General features: G+C 54.6%; 7 protein-coding genes across 9 annotated transcripts; all 7 read right to left on the minus strand.

Annotated features, from left to right (window-relative positions):
* Positions 1-232: 232 nt before the first annotated feature.
* Positions 233-3,673, minus strand: ABB37_07470 (putative mitochondrial ABC transporter; the record flags this gene model as incomplete). Of its 2 annotated transcripts, none has more annotated exons than XM_015806123.1 (1): positions 233-3,673. In XM_015806123.1, the coding sequence occupies exon 1, from the start codon at positions 1,850-1,852 to the stop codon at positions 233-235; it is 1,620 nt and encodes a 539-aa protein (XP_015655045.1). In that variant the 5' UTR covers positions 1,853-3,673. The 2 variants fall into 2 exon arrangements, with proteins under 2 accessions (XP_015655045.1, XP_015655044.1); XM_015806122.1 differs by having other exon boundaries at positions 233-2,452.
* An 819-nt stretch (positions 3,674-4,492) lies between these two features.
* Positions 4,493-5,424, minus strand: ABB37_07471 (putative mitochondrial NAD(P)-dependent oxidoreductase; the record flags this gene model as incomplete). The annotated part of the gene is made up of 1 exon (XM_015806124.1): positions 4,493-5,424. Exon 1 carries the CDS (start codon positions 5,291-5,293, stop codon positions 4,493-4,495), a length of 801 nt encoding a protein of 266 aa, XP_015655046.1. The 5' UTR covers positions 5,294-5,424.
* Positions 5,425-5,718: 294 nt separating this feature from the next.
* Positions 5,719-6,141, minus strand: ABB37_07472 (unspecified product; the record flags this gene model as incomplete). Of its 2 annotated transcripts, none has more annotated exons than XM_015806126.1 (1): positions 5,719-6,141. In XM_015806126.1, exon 1 carries the CDS (start codon positions 6,040-6,042, stop codon positions 5,719-5,721), a length of 324 nt encoding a protein of 107 aa, XP_015655048.1. In that variant the 5' UTR covers positions 6,043-6,141. The 2 variants fall into 2 exon arrangements, with proteins under 2 accessions (XP_015655048.1, XP_015655047.1); XM_015806125.1 differs by having other exon boundaries at positions 5,719-6,112.
* Positions 6,142-6,819: 678 nt separating this feature from the next.
* ABB37_07473 (hypothetical protein) lies at positions 6,820-8,535 on the minus strand (the record flags this gene model as incomplete). The annotated part of the gene is made up of 1 exon (XM_015806127.1): positions 6,820-8,535. Exon 1 carries the CDS (start codon positions 8,338-8,340, stop codon positions 6,820-6,822), a length of 1,521 nt encoding a protein of 506 aa, XP_015655049.1. The 5' UTR covers positions 8,341-8,535.
* A 723-nt stretch (positions 8,536-9,258) lies between these two features.
* Positions 9,259-10,965, minus strand: ABB37_07474 (hypothetical protein; the record flags this gene model as incomplete). The annotated part of the gene is made up of 1 exon (XM_015806128.1): positions 9,259-10,965. The coding sequence occupies exon 1, from the start codon at positions 10,768-10,770 to the stop codon at positions 9,259-9,261; it is 1,512 nt and encodes a 503-aa protein (XP_015655050.1). The 5' UTR covers positions 10,771-10,965.
* Positions 10,966-11,688: 723 nt separating this feature from the next.
* ABB37_07475 (hypothetical protein) lies at positions 11,689-13,395 on the minus strand (the record flags this gene model as incomplete). The annotated part of the gene is made up of 1 exon (XM_015806129.1): positions 11,689-13,395. The coding sequence occupies exon 1, from the start codon at positions 13,198-13,200 to the stop codon at positions 11,689-11,691; it is 1,512 nt and encodes a 503-aa protein (XP_015655051.1). The 5' UTR covers positions 13,201-13,395.
* Positions 13,396-14,118: 723 nt separating this feature from the next.
* Positions 14,119-15,825, minus strand: ABB37_07476 (hypothetical protein; the record flags this gene model as incomplete). Its single annotated transcript, XM_015806130.1, has 1 exon — positions 14,119-15,825. Exon 1 carries the CDS (start codon positions 15,628-15,630, stop codon positions 14,119-14,121), a length of 1,512 nt encoding a protein of 503 aa, XP_015655052.1. The 5' UTR covers positions 15,631-15,825.
* Between the last annotated feature and the right edge of the window lie 518 nt (positions 15,826-16,343).

Consider the following 16,343-nt stretch of genomic DNA (forward strand, 5'->3'; position numbering starts at 1 on the left):
AGGAAAGCGCGCCGAGCAAACCCCTTCGCACCCCCTAAAAAACAGCAGCGAACTTGTCTCGACCAAAAACTTCCTATATTGGAGATGCGAGAGTGCTGCGCAAGTGAGGGCGGCGGAGAAGGGACGTAGGTGCGTGTGTGGTCACTGATGGTGGGAAAAAAAAGAATGCGACCTCGACCTTCAACGACTCGAAGCAAGGTATGCTTGCTATTTCTTCTCTTTCCTCCCAGGCTTATGAAACCGACGCGGCGGCTTCTAACTCGAAGTCCGCCACGTCATCTCTGCCCATTCGATGCGCGAGGCGCTCCTCCATGTTTGCAATGTGGAACCGTTTCTCCGCCGCCGCTGGCAGCATCAGCGCGAGAAAGGAGTTGCAGGTGTAGGTGAGAAGATGAAGCACGCTGCTGAGGGTGAGAAAAGTGTTCAGGAGGAAGGCACGGTACAACTCCGCCACCCACACCCGTGTCCGGGAGGAGAAGCGATTAACCCGGCCGGCGACCGTCTTGTCTTCGGCTTCGATTTGCGCAAGAGCCGCCTCTTGCTCCGCCCGCACGGCCTCTGCAGAAGCGTTGTACACGCTGCCATAGTCCTGACAGGAGTCCATGCGCACACTGAGCGGCACACCGCGCTCTTCCATCGCCAGCTGCATTCTGGATAGGTAGCGCTCCACTGCGTCGTAATTGTGCAGGGGTCCCAGACACTCCACCGCGCTCTTGACGAACATGTTAATGCGGTTGACTGGTGAGCCGTAGAGGCGGTTGATGCCGCGCAGGATATCAAGGCTGCGGCCCACCATGATCAGCTCCTTCGGTATGCGCCGCATGTCACGCAGCATCTCCTTCGCGCGGGCGTGCGCGTTGCGCTGCATCTCGAACACCTCCTCCCGCGTCACTTCGCCGTACTGCCCTGCTTTGATCGCTGCAAAGGACTTCTGTGCCTGCACCGAGGCGAACATCTCCGCGTCCGCAATACCCCAGTCGTGTACGACCCGCTGAAGAGAGTCGAAGTCGCGGGTAAAGAGGCTGACGAAGAGTAGCGCGTACTGGTAGCGGAAGCGCACCCGCTCCGGCACCGCAAGACCAAAATCAATCAACACCACTTGATAGTCGTTTGGATTGTGCTTTCGCTTCTGGTCTGCAGAGGGCAGAGGCACGGGGGCGGCTGCCCCGTGATTTTTCATCGGCATCGGCCGCACCAGCACGTTCGCCGCGTGCGGATCGCTGTGCACAAATCCTTTTTTAAACACCATATCGCCTACTGCGTCAAAGAGAGTGGTGAGCACCTTCTTCTCGTCGTAATGGGCGCGCACCGTCGCGACATCTAACAGTTTCGTGCCGTCAATCCACTCCATCACCAACAGCTGCTTCGTGGTGAACTCGTCGAAGATACGCGGGATGTAGACCCGCTCGCTGCCCGCAAAGTCGCGCCGGAAGCGCCTCGCATTGGCCGCCTCCATCGTAAAGTCCATCTCCCGCTCCAGCGCGTCGCACACCGTCTGGCACGACCAGTCCGTCGGGAGGTCAAAGAGCAGCTTCAGCAGCTTCATGATGGTGCTGTAGGTGTACAGATCCCACATAGACTGCGTCGAGATGCAGGGCTTGCGCACCTTCACCGCCACCTTCACGGGTTCGCTCGACGAGCCATCGACGGGCGGGGGCAACCACGCTTGGTGCACCTGCGCGATAGACGCGGAGGCGACGGGGATGTCGTCGAAGTGCAGAAAGACGTCTTCTAGCTTTTTACCGGTATCTTCCATAATGGTCTGGCGAACCTTCTCCACCGGCACGGGTGGTGCACGGTCCAGCAACACCTTCAGGGTATCTGTGTACTCCTTCGGCAGCACGTGACTCATCGAGTTAAGTCCTTGCCCAGCTTGATGTACAAGCCTTCGTTTTTTAGACAGGTGTCGAGCACGATGTGCGCGACGCGACTGTGCAGTGCGGAGAGCTCCTCTGGTGTGTCGGGCGTGGTGAACTTGTACCAGTAGGCAATCTTCGCAAAGGCGGCGAGGGTGCGCAGGGAGCGGGTACCCGAGTTGTCGGTTAAGCTGTCAAAGACGTAGAACGCACCCCCGACGGCACCGGTGGCGTAGGCGAGCCTCATTGCCCATTTGCGTCCTCGTGCAGCAACCATCTCGCTTCGCAGCTCTTGTACGCCGCGTTGAAATAAAAGAGAGGGATGAAGCGCTCGAACCAAGAAGAAGAAATAATACAGATCGGGATAGCAGCAACAATAATAGTAATAGTAATATGCCTGCAGGTGTGCAGCTTGGTGGAGAACAGCGACAACAAGAAAGAAGCCCAAATAAAGACCTAATTGATATAATTATATAAACGACAAAAACACGAATAAATGCAGCGGAATACTCTCCTTGAAAGGGAAAGGGAAATAAAAAATGCTCAAAACAACGCTGCGTTTTTCATCGCTTCAATGCCCGTGATTGTCACCTAACTAAGAGAGAGAGAGGGTGGAGAGTACTCTGAGGGAGCATGCGAAGCAGGGGCCCCAGAAAGTAGAACAAATCCTAACATATCGGTCATTACTTGCATTATTCATAGTCAGTGGCGAGACCAGCTACCGCGGGGGAACTACCCGACTAGTTCCGCTCGCAGCGCTGGGTTAGATACAAACTAAGGTTTAGAAAAAACTAGGGAGAGTCACGGCCAAGTAATCCGCAGAACAACGGACAGCAAGGGAAAAACACAGTCAAAACCCCCGCTCAACATTTTGTTAAACCAATACTCGGCCGGACCTCCATCTCTTGTGTTAATGATCCCGTGGCCATTTGCCCAGGATCGTGGTGAAAAGAATACAAACGTCCAGGAGCAGTTAACTAGGCACCCTTAATTAGGCAGGTAACCTTCGCTCCGACTTAGGACAACAATGAGAAAGAAAATAACGGGGAAAAATTTCAAAACCCCCGAAAGATTTAAGAAAGAAAAAACTCAGAGAACGATGAGACCCGATAAACGATTAACAAAAAACAATAACTGGACTGGGTGGGAGTATGAACAAGAAAAAACTTTGTCAAGTGACCAAAACGAAAGCGCTAGGCTTCACGAAATGTGTAAAAATATGTAAAAAGGGAGAAAGGGGGGAGAGAGAGTAGATGCATTGGCAGGGAGAAAGGTAGATTCATTCCAACTGACCCGAAGGGATCACACTCGACACGCCTGAATCACTCCAGATTAGGCTTTCCTGATGGCTGCAACGGATGCGTTGGGTGTCTGCGCGCGCGCGCGTGTGTGTGTGTGTGTGTGTGTGTGTGTGTGTGTGTATGATCGAAAGAGAAAACGAAGTTACAACCGATAACAAGAACAAAATGGTTTAGTGCCGCTGCTCGCTGCCACCTCACCCGCCCTCAGAAAAAACCCGAATCACCAGAAGCTACGTTTTATTCTGCGTTTGCAAAGTATGTGAGGTGCGCATAAAGTTTACACGCGACGAATACGTTAGAAAGAAAAGGCCGCCAAGGAAACGTGTATAATGACCGAGTTTACACATATTTACGGTAATTTTGAAAGAGTGAAGGAGAGAGAGAGGGAGGGAGGGAGGGAAAGGAGGGGAAGGGAGAACCGTATTTGCCTCCCGTTATTCCTCGGCGAATTGTATTGGTGCAGTTTCAAAAACCGTAGCGAAGTACCAAACGACGCAGAGACTTCTTTTATGGACCTGACGTTGATGTTCACCAGAAAGAGATGGAGAGAGAGAGGCAAAGGTAAAAGCGGAAAAGAAAAAAAAAGAAAGGAAAGGATAAGGAAGCATGCGAGAAAGCCATGTAGGTGAAGCAACATCCATGGTGCATTCACGTGACACAAATCGGAAAATAGATAAATAAAGCCATAACAATCAACGTTGATCGAGCAGCTGCTGCGGAGATGAGTTCATTTGCTGTCCCACCAACCATCGAAAAAATGAGGAAGCCAGCTAGATCAAGAGAAGTTTGAGGGATCCGCAAACCAACGGATCACTGGCGCATTTTTTTTTCTCAACTGCCTTCCTTTCCGTCCTTTTCTTAAAGGACGTTGATACCTTGTTCGGGAAAATAAAGAAGTAAACAACCACAACTCTTACATACGCAACCTCACTCGTAGTTTTACCTCTTCACGTTGCTACATCCGAGCAACTTCCGTGTACGCGCTACAAGTGGAGAGTGTGAAAAAGAATGATGGAGAAAAACAAACAAAACAAAAAATGAGATGCATTTTTATCTGTTCGAAAGGAGAATGGAAACACTATCAGAGGAAAGCCGTTACCTCCCTGACAAAAAACATAAAAACAACAACGATGAAAGCTCTAGTACATTTTCTTTTCTTTTGTTTCAGGAATGCACTTCAAGCTTCACTCTCTACGTATGATTTTTTTACGTTTGCAACCTTTGTTGTGAAAGACACAAGTTAGAAGATAAAGAAAAACGTTTTTTAAAAGATTTTTACGTCACACCTCACGTGCAATAAACAGCTCCATACAACGAGTTGCTTTCCTGTTCGTCTCAGCCCGCAGAGCCGGCGCCATCGATGGACAGCGCCGACCCCCGCATCTCCTTCGCGGCCGGGCTGCACAGAAACACCACCGCCTGGCCCACCGCATCGGGCGAGACAAACTGCAGCGATGGCTGCTTCTCTGTCATGAGTTGCAGCGTCACCTTCTCCACATCCCCGCCGTAGGACTCGTCGGCCATCTTCACAATTTCTTTGCGCAGTAGCGGCGTGTCCACGAAACCGGGGCAGACCGCATTACACGTAATGTCCATCAACGCGGTCTCGAGCGCCACCGACTTGGTGAGCCCTATTACGGCGTGTTTGCTGGCGCTGTAGGCCGTCTTGCTCGCATTCCCCACCAGACCCAGAATGGAGGAGATGTTCACGATACGGCCCCACTTGTGCTGCTTCATGAGAGGCAGGACGAGCTGCACCATGTGAAACACCGAATTCAGGTTCACATCAATGATGTCGTCCCAGTCCTCCACCGGCAGCTCATCGACCAGGCCGACGTGCTGCACACCGGCGCAGTTCACCAAGATGTCGATGCGGTCAAACTCCGCCTCCACCGCCTTCACCATGCTCGCCATGGAGGCCCGATCTTTCATGTCGGCGGGGGCGTAGATCACCTTGCCGTGATGCGGTGCGGCGGCTTTTATACGCTCCATGATGGCGGTTGTGGGTGTGTCCTGGCGGCCATTCACGGCCACACTGCAGCCCACTTTCGCAAGCTCGATGCAGATGGCTTCGCCGATGCTGCCAAGCCCGCCGGTGACAAGGGCCGTTTTTCCTCGAAGGAAGGGTTGATACATGACTTTCAGCCAAAGAGAAGAGGAAAATGCAGTAGTGGAGTGGTGAACAAGAGGCAGTTTAAAAGAAAAAAACACGAGCACCTGATAGTCGAGGTTTCCTTTATTTTGTTTCGATACAACAAATGGAGATCTACGAAAGTGATGTGTTGTCACGCCAAACAGTACGTATGTGGAGGTATGTGGAGGGGGAGAGGGAAAGGAGTGTTGTTGTTTACAAGTCCTAGTCAACGTATATATAATAAACTACAAGAGAAAACAAATCCGCAGCAGTTGCCGCAGTTTGCACAGAGGTGCTTACATAAAATACGGCTGCAAATTCCTCGGCGTTTCGGAGGTGCCTTTTTGATGCTTAGCGGTTCGCTTACAGAAGGAAACACAACTACATAAAAGCGTGGCTTCTTCACAAACAGCTGAAAACCAAAACTTCACTTGCTAGCTGAATCTTCGTACCGACACTCCACCAACTGAATAACGCGCTCCGGATCCACACCGTGTTGCAGCAACCTGGCGGCCACCAGCAGCGCAGGATGCGTTGCGTCACTGCCACACGGCTGCTGACGTTGAAGAGGCGACGCGAGAAGGTAGGCCATAGCGGACAGCGCTTCCAGTTGTTCCACCGACACCCCATACGGAGTTGCGCTTTCACTGGATTTGAAGGCGGAGGAAGGAGAGGGCCGTGCAGCAGACGTGGTCGATGACGGCGCGTCTGCCATCGAGGACCCTTCTAGTTGAGCGCTTGAGGTTGCCATCGCGGGGGGAGAGAAGGGGAAGAGGACAGTACAAAACGTTTCTATGCGAGGTATGGACCAGCGTGTACACTTCGGCGTGTAGATGCAGAGTGCCGCCACTGCCAGGTCACAAGTACGAGAAGGAGACCGAGGGGGTGGGGTGGGGGGAAAGAGAACGCGTGCGCATTTGAAAGCCTTTTTCCCTCGCCGCTATTACGGTCGAGCAGAGCGAACGGGGCACCAAAGAAATGCACAAGCATCACAGAATTCACAGCAGATCCATGGCATGCTAAAGGAATTCATGGCTGAAGGGCTAAAACAGGAACGCACATCCGTCCACACAACGACTTCTTTCAATGGCGATGAACGTGAGGTTCTCACTGCTTAATATAGCCCCTCTTTTTTTTCCCCCTTTTTAAAGGACGGCCAGCACGTGTGCAAAAGCGGGGTCGCAACAACAACACAAAAAGACGCTGGCGATAGCAGCGCAGTTTACATGTACTCTGGTGGGCGTTTTGCATTAAAACAAAGCAAAAAAAAAGAAGCAACAATTCGTTCTGATAGAGCGGGGAGAAACGTAAAAAACAAACCCAACGTTGCAGCAACCTCGGTGACAAGAAACGCCCCAGAGGCGGATGAGATTATACAAGAAGCGTTTTAAAAAACCCACAAAGCAAGAGTAACATAGCAGTAGTACCACAGCAAAGTACGTAGGAAGACTCCTGTTCCACGGCGGCGTCGACTGTTGGACTCATTGGCCGGCTTACAGCGGCAATTCGTTCTCCACGACGTCCACTGCTACTTAACGTCCGCCGTTTGCCCCGTCTCCGTGCCGAGGTGTACACCGCAGAGATTCTTCACCCTTTTCGCTTGCCGCCAACGGTTGGCCTTTGCACACAAGGACCTCACCGACACCTGCCACCACATCGGGGCTCTCGCGATGTCCACCATCGTCACGTCCGCGGCGTCGTAGTCGCACACAACGGACACGCCACGCCGCTCCAGCGTGTAGTCCATCGCGAGGTAAAACACAAGCGACAAGCCCATCGCCGCGGCAGCGCAGAGAAACATCTTGCGTGGACCCACCAGGCTGTACAGCGTGCCAGCCACCAGGTTGCCGACCACAGGACCAACGCCGCTCATAAAGGTGAAGAGCACGCCGGTGGCGGAGCTGGACAGCTTGGGCGGGAAGGCGCGTGCAACGAGGTGCACGGACGGCAGCCACATGAAGGAGAAGGTGACGCCGTGCAGCGGCTCGATCAGCAGCACCCACCACGGGTTCCTGAGCAGCGAGTAGCACACCACGCGGAAGGTCCACACGCTCATGGCGATGGTCATCATGTGGCGCTCCGTAAACATCTGGTGCAGCCGCTCCGACATCTGGAACAGCGGGATCTCCGTGCTGACGGTAAGGACGATGGTGAGGCCCATCAGGAACTTGGAGCCGCCGAGGTCCTTTAAGAACAAAAACAGGAAGTTGGTGATGAAGCTGTAGCCCGTGCCCATCATGGTCACGGCGAAGATGAACAGCGTCAGCCGCACGTTTGTGGCGAGCAGGTGGAGCACCTCCTTGAAGCGCACCGGCACCTTCTCGATCTCCTCGTACGGCATCACCACCATCATGCAGTAGGCCAGGCCCAATTGGCCAACGAAGAACTGCGCCGCCACCGCCACCCAGCTCTTGGTCACCGTGTAGATCAACGAGGCAACGAGGCTGCCAAGGCCCCATCCATACGCCCCGTACGAGCGTACGTAGCTCCACGCGCTGGACCGACCGTCCTTAGGAAACATCATCAGTGTGCGCTGGTCAAGAAGAGGGTTCATGACGATGCGCGACGCGGACATCACCAGGAAGAAGATGACTACCAGGTAGGACGCAGAGGACATGGTGTAGGCGAACGCGGAGGCGGATGAAATCACGATGCTCGTCAGCACCATTTTTGTCTCACAGCGAAACTTGTCGGCGAGGTAGCTCAGGGTGGGAAGAAGCGTCATGCTGAGCAGCGGGTTCGATGCCACGAGAATGCCGATCTGATAAGGAGAGAAACCTTTCGCATCTAGGATCTGACTGTGAAACGGAATGATGCCGTTTCCAAACATCATACCGAAGTAGCCGATAATTGCAGGTGCGATGCTGACTTTCACGGCTGCAGCGTCCGCGGCACCTTCTTCGCCGTTCATGACGCCTTCATCGGTAGCTTCGCGAAGTGGGGAGCCTTCCTTCTCCCCAGCAGCGGCTGCTGTCCCGGAATTGTTCTCGCCGGCGCTGTCATCGTCGTGCATCTCGCCAGGCAGGGGGTCTCGCGAGGTAGGTGGCATCGTGAGCTCAGATGAGCGCAGCAAGCAGTATTGCAGAAGCAATCAACCATAACGACACGTCGCACACGTGTTGGTGTTCAGGGAGCGACGAGCGACGAGCGACTGACCTTCGCGAGCTCAATTAGCAGCGTTGATACGAACAAAGCACTATTCAGAGTGGTGCAGGTGCGAGCAACACGAAAGAGCGAGTTTGCCTTGCAGTTAGCAAAATGGATGCACAGGAGGCAGAGGAACGAGAGTCCGCAGAGAGAGAGAGAGAGAGAGAGCAACACGCGACGATGCACAAAGGGACCGCAGCTACCAAATGCGCCAGAGCTCCTTCGACTCTCACCGTCTCGAAAGCGACAAGTGGTGTGAAGGACACCTGCGCAGCTACAGCCGCAAGGCCACCGATAGGGAGTGCCCACGGTTCTCTGTGTCGCACTGAGAACGCTGAAGCACCACGCACCGATACAGCTCAAAAACACATCACCTGTTTTTTTTTGGAAATTCCACCCATCGTTGGGTGTGCAACGCGCAGAGAAAAGCGAAGTGAGCAGCAAAAGAAAAAGGAGAAGGGAAGACGGTGGCGTCACGATGTGCTCAGTAAGAACGTAGGTAATGGGGGCTACAGTGATAACAGGAAAACACACAACGACCATCGTACGTTCAACGCTTCGTTCCACTGCTACAATATGTGGCGTAAGGCCAAAAACAAAGCAAAACATGAACTAAAGAAAAGGCTGCAATCGTAGCGGCTGGAGTGCCGCAAGACAGCAATTTCGTTTAAAGCCTGTAGTCTTACAGTTAGAATACATATACATATATATTTTGATGTAAAGATACTGCGTACTACCTGCCTGGCATAATTTAAGATGCATGCCAGCTACTGCCGTAACTTACTTTCAACGACGTCGAGTACTATTTTGCGGCCGCCGTTTACGCCCTCACTCTCCTGCTGCGAGTAGGAGGCCGGCTTCGACACAGCATCCTCCGTTCTTCTGCCCCCTTCAGTGCGAGGCGCATCGTCCGCCGAGTGTGGACGTCGATCGTTGCCGTCTTCACCCTCTCGATGTCCACCATCGTCACGTCCGCGGCGTCGTAGTCGCACACAACGGACACGCCACGCCGCTCCAGCGTGTAGTCCATCGCGAGGTAAAACACAAGCGACAAGCCCATCGCCGCGGCAGCGCAGAGAAACATCTTGCGTGGACCCACCAGGCTGTACAGCGTGCCAGCCACCAGGTTGCCGACCACAGGACCAACGCCGCTCATAAAGGTGAAGAGCACGCCGGTGGCGGAGCTGGACAGCTTGGGCGGGAAGGCGCGTGCAACGAGGTGCACGGACGGCAGCCACATGAAGGAGAAGGTGACGCCGTGCAGCGGCTCGATCAGCAGCACCCACCACGGGTTCCTGAGCAGCGAGTAGCACACCACGCGGAAGGTCCACACGCTCATGGCGATGGTCATCATGTGGCGCTCCGTAAACATCTGGTGCAGCCGCTCCGACATCTGGAACAGCGGGATCTCCGTGCTGACGGTAAGGACGATGGTGAGGCCCATCAGGAACTTGGAGCCGCCGAGGTCCTTTAAGAACAAAAACAGGAAGTTGGTGATGAAGCTGTAGCCCGTGCCCATCATGGTCACGGCGAAGATGAACAGCGTCAGCCGCACGTTTGTGGCGAGCAGGTGGAGCACCTCCTTGAAGCGCACCGGCACCTTCTCGATCTCCTCGTACGGCATCACCACCATCATGCAGTAGGCCAGGCCCAATTGGCCAACGAAGAACTGCGCCGCCACCGCCACCCAGCTCTTGGTCACCGTGTAGATCAACGAGGCAACGAGGCTGCCAAGGCCCCATCCATACGCCCCGTACGAGCGTACGTAGCTCCACGCGCTGGACCGACCGTCCTTAGGAAACATCATCAGTGTGCGCTGGTCAAGAAGAGGGTTCATGACGATGCGCGACGCGGACATCACCAGGAAGAAGATGACTACCAGGTAGGACGCAGAGGACATGGTGTAGGCGAACGCGGAGGCGGATGAAATCACGATGCTCGTCAGCACCATTTTTGTCTCACAGCGAAACTTGTCGGCGAGGTAGCTCAGGGTGGGAAGAAGCGTCATGCTGAGCAGCGGGTTCGATGCCACGAGAATGCCGATCTGATAAGGAGAGAAACCTTTCGCATCTAGGATCTGACTGTGAAACGGAATGATGCCGTTTCCAAACATCATACCGAAGTAGCCGATAATTGCAGGTGCGATGCTGACTTTCACGGCTGCAGCGTCCGCGGCACCTTCTTCGCCGTTCATGACGCCTTCATCGGTAGCTTCGCGAAGTGGGGAGCCTTCCTTCTCCCCAGCAGCGGCTGCTGTCCCGGAATTGTTCTCGCCGGCGCTGTCATCGTCGTGCATCTCGCCAGGCAGGGGGTCTCGCGAGGTAGGTGGCATCGTGAGCTCAGATGAGCGCAGCAAGCAGTATTGCAGAAGCAATCAACCATAACGACACGTCGCACACGTGTTGGTGTTCAGGGAGCGACGAGCGACGAGCGACTGACCTTCGCGAGCTCAATTAGCAGCGTTGATACGAACAAAGCACTATTCAGAGTGGTGCAGGTGCGAGCAACACGAAAGAGCGAGTTTGCCTTGCAGTTAGCAAAATGGATGCACAGGAGGCAGAGGAACGAGAGTCCGCAGAGAGAGAGAGAGAGAGAGAGCAACACGCGACGATGCACAAAGGGACCGCAGCTACCAAATGCGCCAGAGCTCCTTCGACTCTCACCGTCTCGAAAGCGACAAGTGGTGTGAAGGACACCTGCGCAGCTACAGCCGCAAGGCCACCGATAGGGAGTGCCCACGGTTCTCTGTGTCGCACTGAGAACGCTGAAGCACCACGCACCGATACAGCTCAAAAACACATCACCTGTTTTTTTTTGGAAATTCCACCCATCGTTGGGTGTGCAACGCGCAGAGAAAAGCGAAGTGAGCAGCAAAAGAAAAAGGAGAAGGGAAGACGGTGGCGTCACGATGTGCTCAGTAAGAACGTAGGTAATGGGGGCTACAGTGATAACAGGAAAACACACAACGACCATCGTACGTTCAACGCTTCGTTCCACTGCTACAATATGTGGCGTAAGGCCAAAAACAAAGCAAAACATGAACTAAAGAAAAGGCTGCAATCGTAGCGGCTGGAGTGCCGCAAGACAGCAATTTCGTTTAAAGCCTGTAGTCTTACAGTTAGAATACATATACATATATATTTTGATGTAAAGATACTGCGTACTACCTGCCTGGCATAATTTAAGATGCATGCCAGCTACTGCCGTAACTTACTTTCAACGACGTCGAGTACTATTTTGCGGCCGCCGTTTACGCCCTCACTCTCCTGCTGCGAGTAGGAGGCCGGCTTCGACACAGCATCCTCCGTTCTTCTGCCCCCTTCAGTGCGAGGCGCATCGTCCGCCGAGTGTGGACGTCGATCGTTGCCGTCTTCACCCTCTCGATGTCCACCATCGTCACGTCCGCGGCGTCGTAGTCGCACACAACGGACACGCCACGCCGCTCCAGCGTGTAGTCCATCGCGAGGTAAAACACAAGCGACAAGCCCATCGCCGCGGCAGCGCAGAGAAACATCTTGCGTGGACCCACCAGGCTGTACAGCGTGCCAGCCACCAGGTTGCCGACCACAGGACCAACGCCGCTCATAAAGGTGAAGAGCACGCCGGTGGCGGAGCTGGACAGCTTGGGCGGGAAGGCGCGTGCAACGAGGTGCACGGACGGCAGCCACATGAAGGAGAAGGTGACGCCGTGCAGCGGCTCGATCAGCAGCACCCACCACGGGTTCCTGAGCAGCGAGTAGCACACCACGCGGAAGGTCCACACGCTCATGGCGATGGTCATCATGTGGCGCTCCGTAAACATCTGGTGCAGCCGCTCCGACATCTGGAACAGCGGGATCTCCGTGCTGACGGTAAGGACGATGGTGAGGCCCATCAGGAACTTGGAGCCGCCGAGGTCCTTTAAGAACAAAAACAGGAAGTTGGTGATGAAGCTGTAGCCCGTGCCCATCATGGTCACGGCGAAGATGAACAGCGTCAGCCGCACGTTTGTGGCGAGCAGGTGGAGCACCTCCTTGAAGCGCACCGGCACCTTCTCGATCTCCTCGTACGGCATCACCACCATCATGCAGTAGGCCAGGCCCAATTGGCCAACGAAGAACTGCGCCGCCACCGCCACCCAGCTCTTGGTCACCGTGTAGATCAACGAGGCAACGAGGCTGCCAAGGCCCCATCCATACGCCCCGTACGAGCGTACGTAGCTCCACGCGCTGGACCGACCGTCCTTAGGAAACATCATCAGTGTGCGCTGGTCAAGAAGAGGGTTCATGACGATGCGCGACGCGGACATCACCAGGAAGAAGATGACTACCAGGTAGGACGCAGAGGACATGGTGTAGGCGAACGCGGAGGCGGATGAAATCACGATGCTCGTCAGCACCATTTTTGTCTCACAGCGAAACTTGTCGGCGAGGTAGCTCAGGGTGGGAAGAAGCGTCATGCTGAGCAGCGGGTTCGATGCCACGAGAATGCCGATCTGATAAGGAGAGAAACCTTTCGCATCTAGGATCTGACTGTGAAACGGAATGATGCCGTTTCCAAACATCATACCGAAGTAGCCGATAATTGCAGGTGCGATGCTGACTTTCACGGCTGCAGCGTCCGCGGCACCTTCTTCGCCGTTCATGACGCCTTCATCGGTAGCTTCGCGAAGTGGGGAGCCTTCCTTCTCCCCAGCAGCGGCTGCTGTCCCGGAATTGTTCTCGCCGGCGCTGTCATCGTCGTGCATCTCGCCAGGCAGGGGGTCTCGCGAGGTAGGTGGCATCGTGAGCTCAGATGAGCGCAGCAAGCAGTATTGCAGAAGCAATCAACCATAACGACACGTCGCACACGTGTTGGTGTTCAGGGAGCGACGAGCGACGAGCGACTGACCTTCGCGAGCTCAATTAGCAGCGTTGATACGAACAAAGCACTATTCAGAGTGGTGCAGGTGCGAGCAACACGAAAGAGCGAGTTTGCCTTGCAGTTAGCAAAATGGATGCACAGGAGGCAGAGGAACGAGAGTCCGCAGAGAGAGAGAGAGAGAGAGAGCAACACGCGACGATGCACAAAGGGACCGCAGCTACCAAATGCGCCAGAGCTCCTTCGACTCTCACCGTCTCGAAAGCGACAAGTGGTGTGAAGGACACCTGCGCAGCTACAGCCGCAAGGCCACCGATAGGGAGTGCCCACGGTTCTCTGTGTCGCACTGAGAACGCTGAAGCACCACGCACCGATACAGCTCAAAAACACATCACCTGTTTTTTTTTGGAAATTCCACCCATCGTTGGGTGTGCAACGCGCAGAGAAAAGCGAAGTGAGCAGCAAAAGAAAAAGGAGAAGGGAAGACGGTGGCGTCACGATGTGCTCAGTAAGAACGTAGGTAATGGGGGCTACAGTGATAACAGGAAAACACACAACGACCATCGTACGTTCAACGCTTCGTTCCACTGCTACAATATGTGGCGTAAGGCCAAAAACAAAGCAAAACATGAACTAAAGAAAAGGCTGCAATCGTAGCGGCTGGAGTGCCGCAAGACAGCAATTTCGTTTAAAGCCTGTAGTCTTACAGTTAGAATACATATACATATATATTTTGATGTAAAGATACTGCGTACTACCTGCCTGGCATAATTTAAGATGCATGCCAGCTACTGCCGTAACTTACTTTCAACGACGTCGAGTACTATTTTGCGGCCGCCGTTTACGCCCTCACTCTCCTGCTGCGAGTAGGAGGCCGGCTTCGACACAGCATCCTCCGTTCTTCTGCCCCCTTCAGTGCGAGGCGCATCGTCCGCCGAGTGTGGACGTCGATCGTTGCCGTCTTCACCCTCTCGATGTCCACCATCGTCACGTCCGCGGCGTCGTAGTCGCACACAACGGACACGCCACGCCGCTCCAGCGTGTAGTCCATCGCGAGGTAAAACACAAGCGACAAGCCCATCGCCGCGGCAGCGCAGAGAAACATCTTGCGTGGACCCACCAGGCTGTACAGCGTGCCAGCCACCAGGTTGCCGACCACAGGACCAACGCCGCTCATAAAGGTGAAGAGCACGCCGGTGGCGGAGCTGGACAGCTTGGGCGGGAAGGCGCGTGCAACGAGGTGCACGGACGGCAGCCACATGAAGGAGAAGGTGACGCCGTGCAGCGGCTCGATCAGCAGCACCCACCACGGGTTCCTGAGCAGCGAGTAGCACACCACGCGGAAGGTCCACACGCTCATGGCGATGGTCATCATGTGGCGCTCCGTAAACATCTGGTGCAGCCGCTCCGACATCTGGAACAGCGGGATCTCCGTGCTGACGGTAAGGACGATGGTGAGGCCCATCAGGAACTTGGAGCCGCCGAGGTCCTTTAAGAACAAAAACAGGAAGTTGGTGATGAAGCTGTAGCCCGTGCCCATCATGGTCACGGCGAAGATGAACAGCGTCAGCCGCACGTTTGTGGCGAGCAGGTGGAGCACCTCCTTGAAGCGCACCGGCACCTTCTCGATCTCCTCGTACGGCATCACCACCATCATGCAGTAGGCCAGGCCCAATTGGCCAACGAAGAACTGCGCCGCCACCGCCACCCAGCTCTTGGTCACCGTGTAGATCAACGAGGCAACGAGGCTGCCAAGGCCCCATCCATACGCCCCGTACGAGCGTACGTAGCTCCACGCGCTGGACCGACCGTCCTTAGGAAACATCATCAGTGTGCGCTGGTCAAGAAGAGGGTTCATGACGATGCGCGACGCGGACATCACCAGGAAGAAGATGACTACCAGGTAGGACGCAGAGGACATGGTGTAGGCGAACGCGGAGGCGGATGAAATCACGATGCTCGTCAGCACCATTTTTGTCTCACAGCGAAACTTGTCGGCGAGGTAGCTCAGGGTGGGAAGAAGCGTCATGCTGAGCAGCGGGTTCGATGCCACGAGAATGCCGATCTGATAAGGAGAGAAACCTTTCGCATCTAGGATCTGACTGTGAAACGGAATGATGCCGTTTCCAAACATCATACCGAAGTAGCCGATAATTGCAGGTGCGATGCTGACTTTCACGGCTGCAGCGTCCGCGGCACCTTCTTCGCCGTTCATGACGCCTTCATCGGTAGCTTCGCGAAGTGGGGAGCCTTCCTTCTCCCCAGCAGCGGCTGCTGTCCCGGAATTGTTCTCGCCGGCGCTGTCATCGTCGTGCATCTCGCCAGGCAGGGGGTCTCGCGAGGTAGGTGGCATCGTGAGCTCAGATGAGCGCAGCAAGCAGTATTGCAGAAGCAATCAACCATAACGACACGTCGCACACGTGTTGGTGTTCAGGGAGCGACGAGCGACGAGCGACTGACCTTCGCGAGCTCAATTAGCAGCGTTGATACGAACAAAGCACTATTCAGAGTGGTGCAGGTGCGAGCAACACGAAAGAGCGAGTTTGCCTTGCAGTTAGCAAAATGGATGCACAGGAGGCAGAGGAACGAGAGTCCGCAGAGAGAGAGAGAGAGAGAGAGCAACACGCGACGATGCACAAAGGGACCGCAGCTACCAAATGCGCCAGAGCTCCTTCGACTCTCACCGTCTCGAAAGCGACAAGTGGTGTGAAGGACACCTGCGCAGCTACAGCCGCAAGGCCACCGATAGGGAGTGCCCACGGTTCTCTGTGTCGCACTGAGAACGCTGAAGCACCACGCACCGATACAGCTCAAAAACACATCACCTGTTTTTTTTTGGAAATTCCACCCATCGTTGGGTGTGCAACGCGCAGAGAAAAGCGAAGTGAGCAGCAAAAGAAAAAGGAGAAGGGAAGACGGTGGCGTCACGATGTGCTCAGTAAGAACGTAGGTAATGGGGGCTACAGTGATAACAGGAAAACACACAACGACCATCGTACGTTCAACGCTTCGTTCCACTGCTACAATATGTGGCGTAAGGCCAAAAACAAAGCAAAACATGAACTA

This window comes from Leptomonas pyrrhocoris (assembly GCF_001293395.1).
Source record: "Leptomonas pyrrhocoris isolate H10 chromosome Unknown, whole genome shotgun sequence".
Taxonomy (NCBI): Eukaryota; Euglenozoa; class Kinetoplastea; order Trypanosomatida; family Trypanosomatidae; genus Leptomonas; species Leptomonas pyrrhocoris.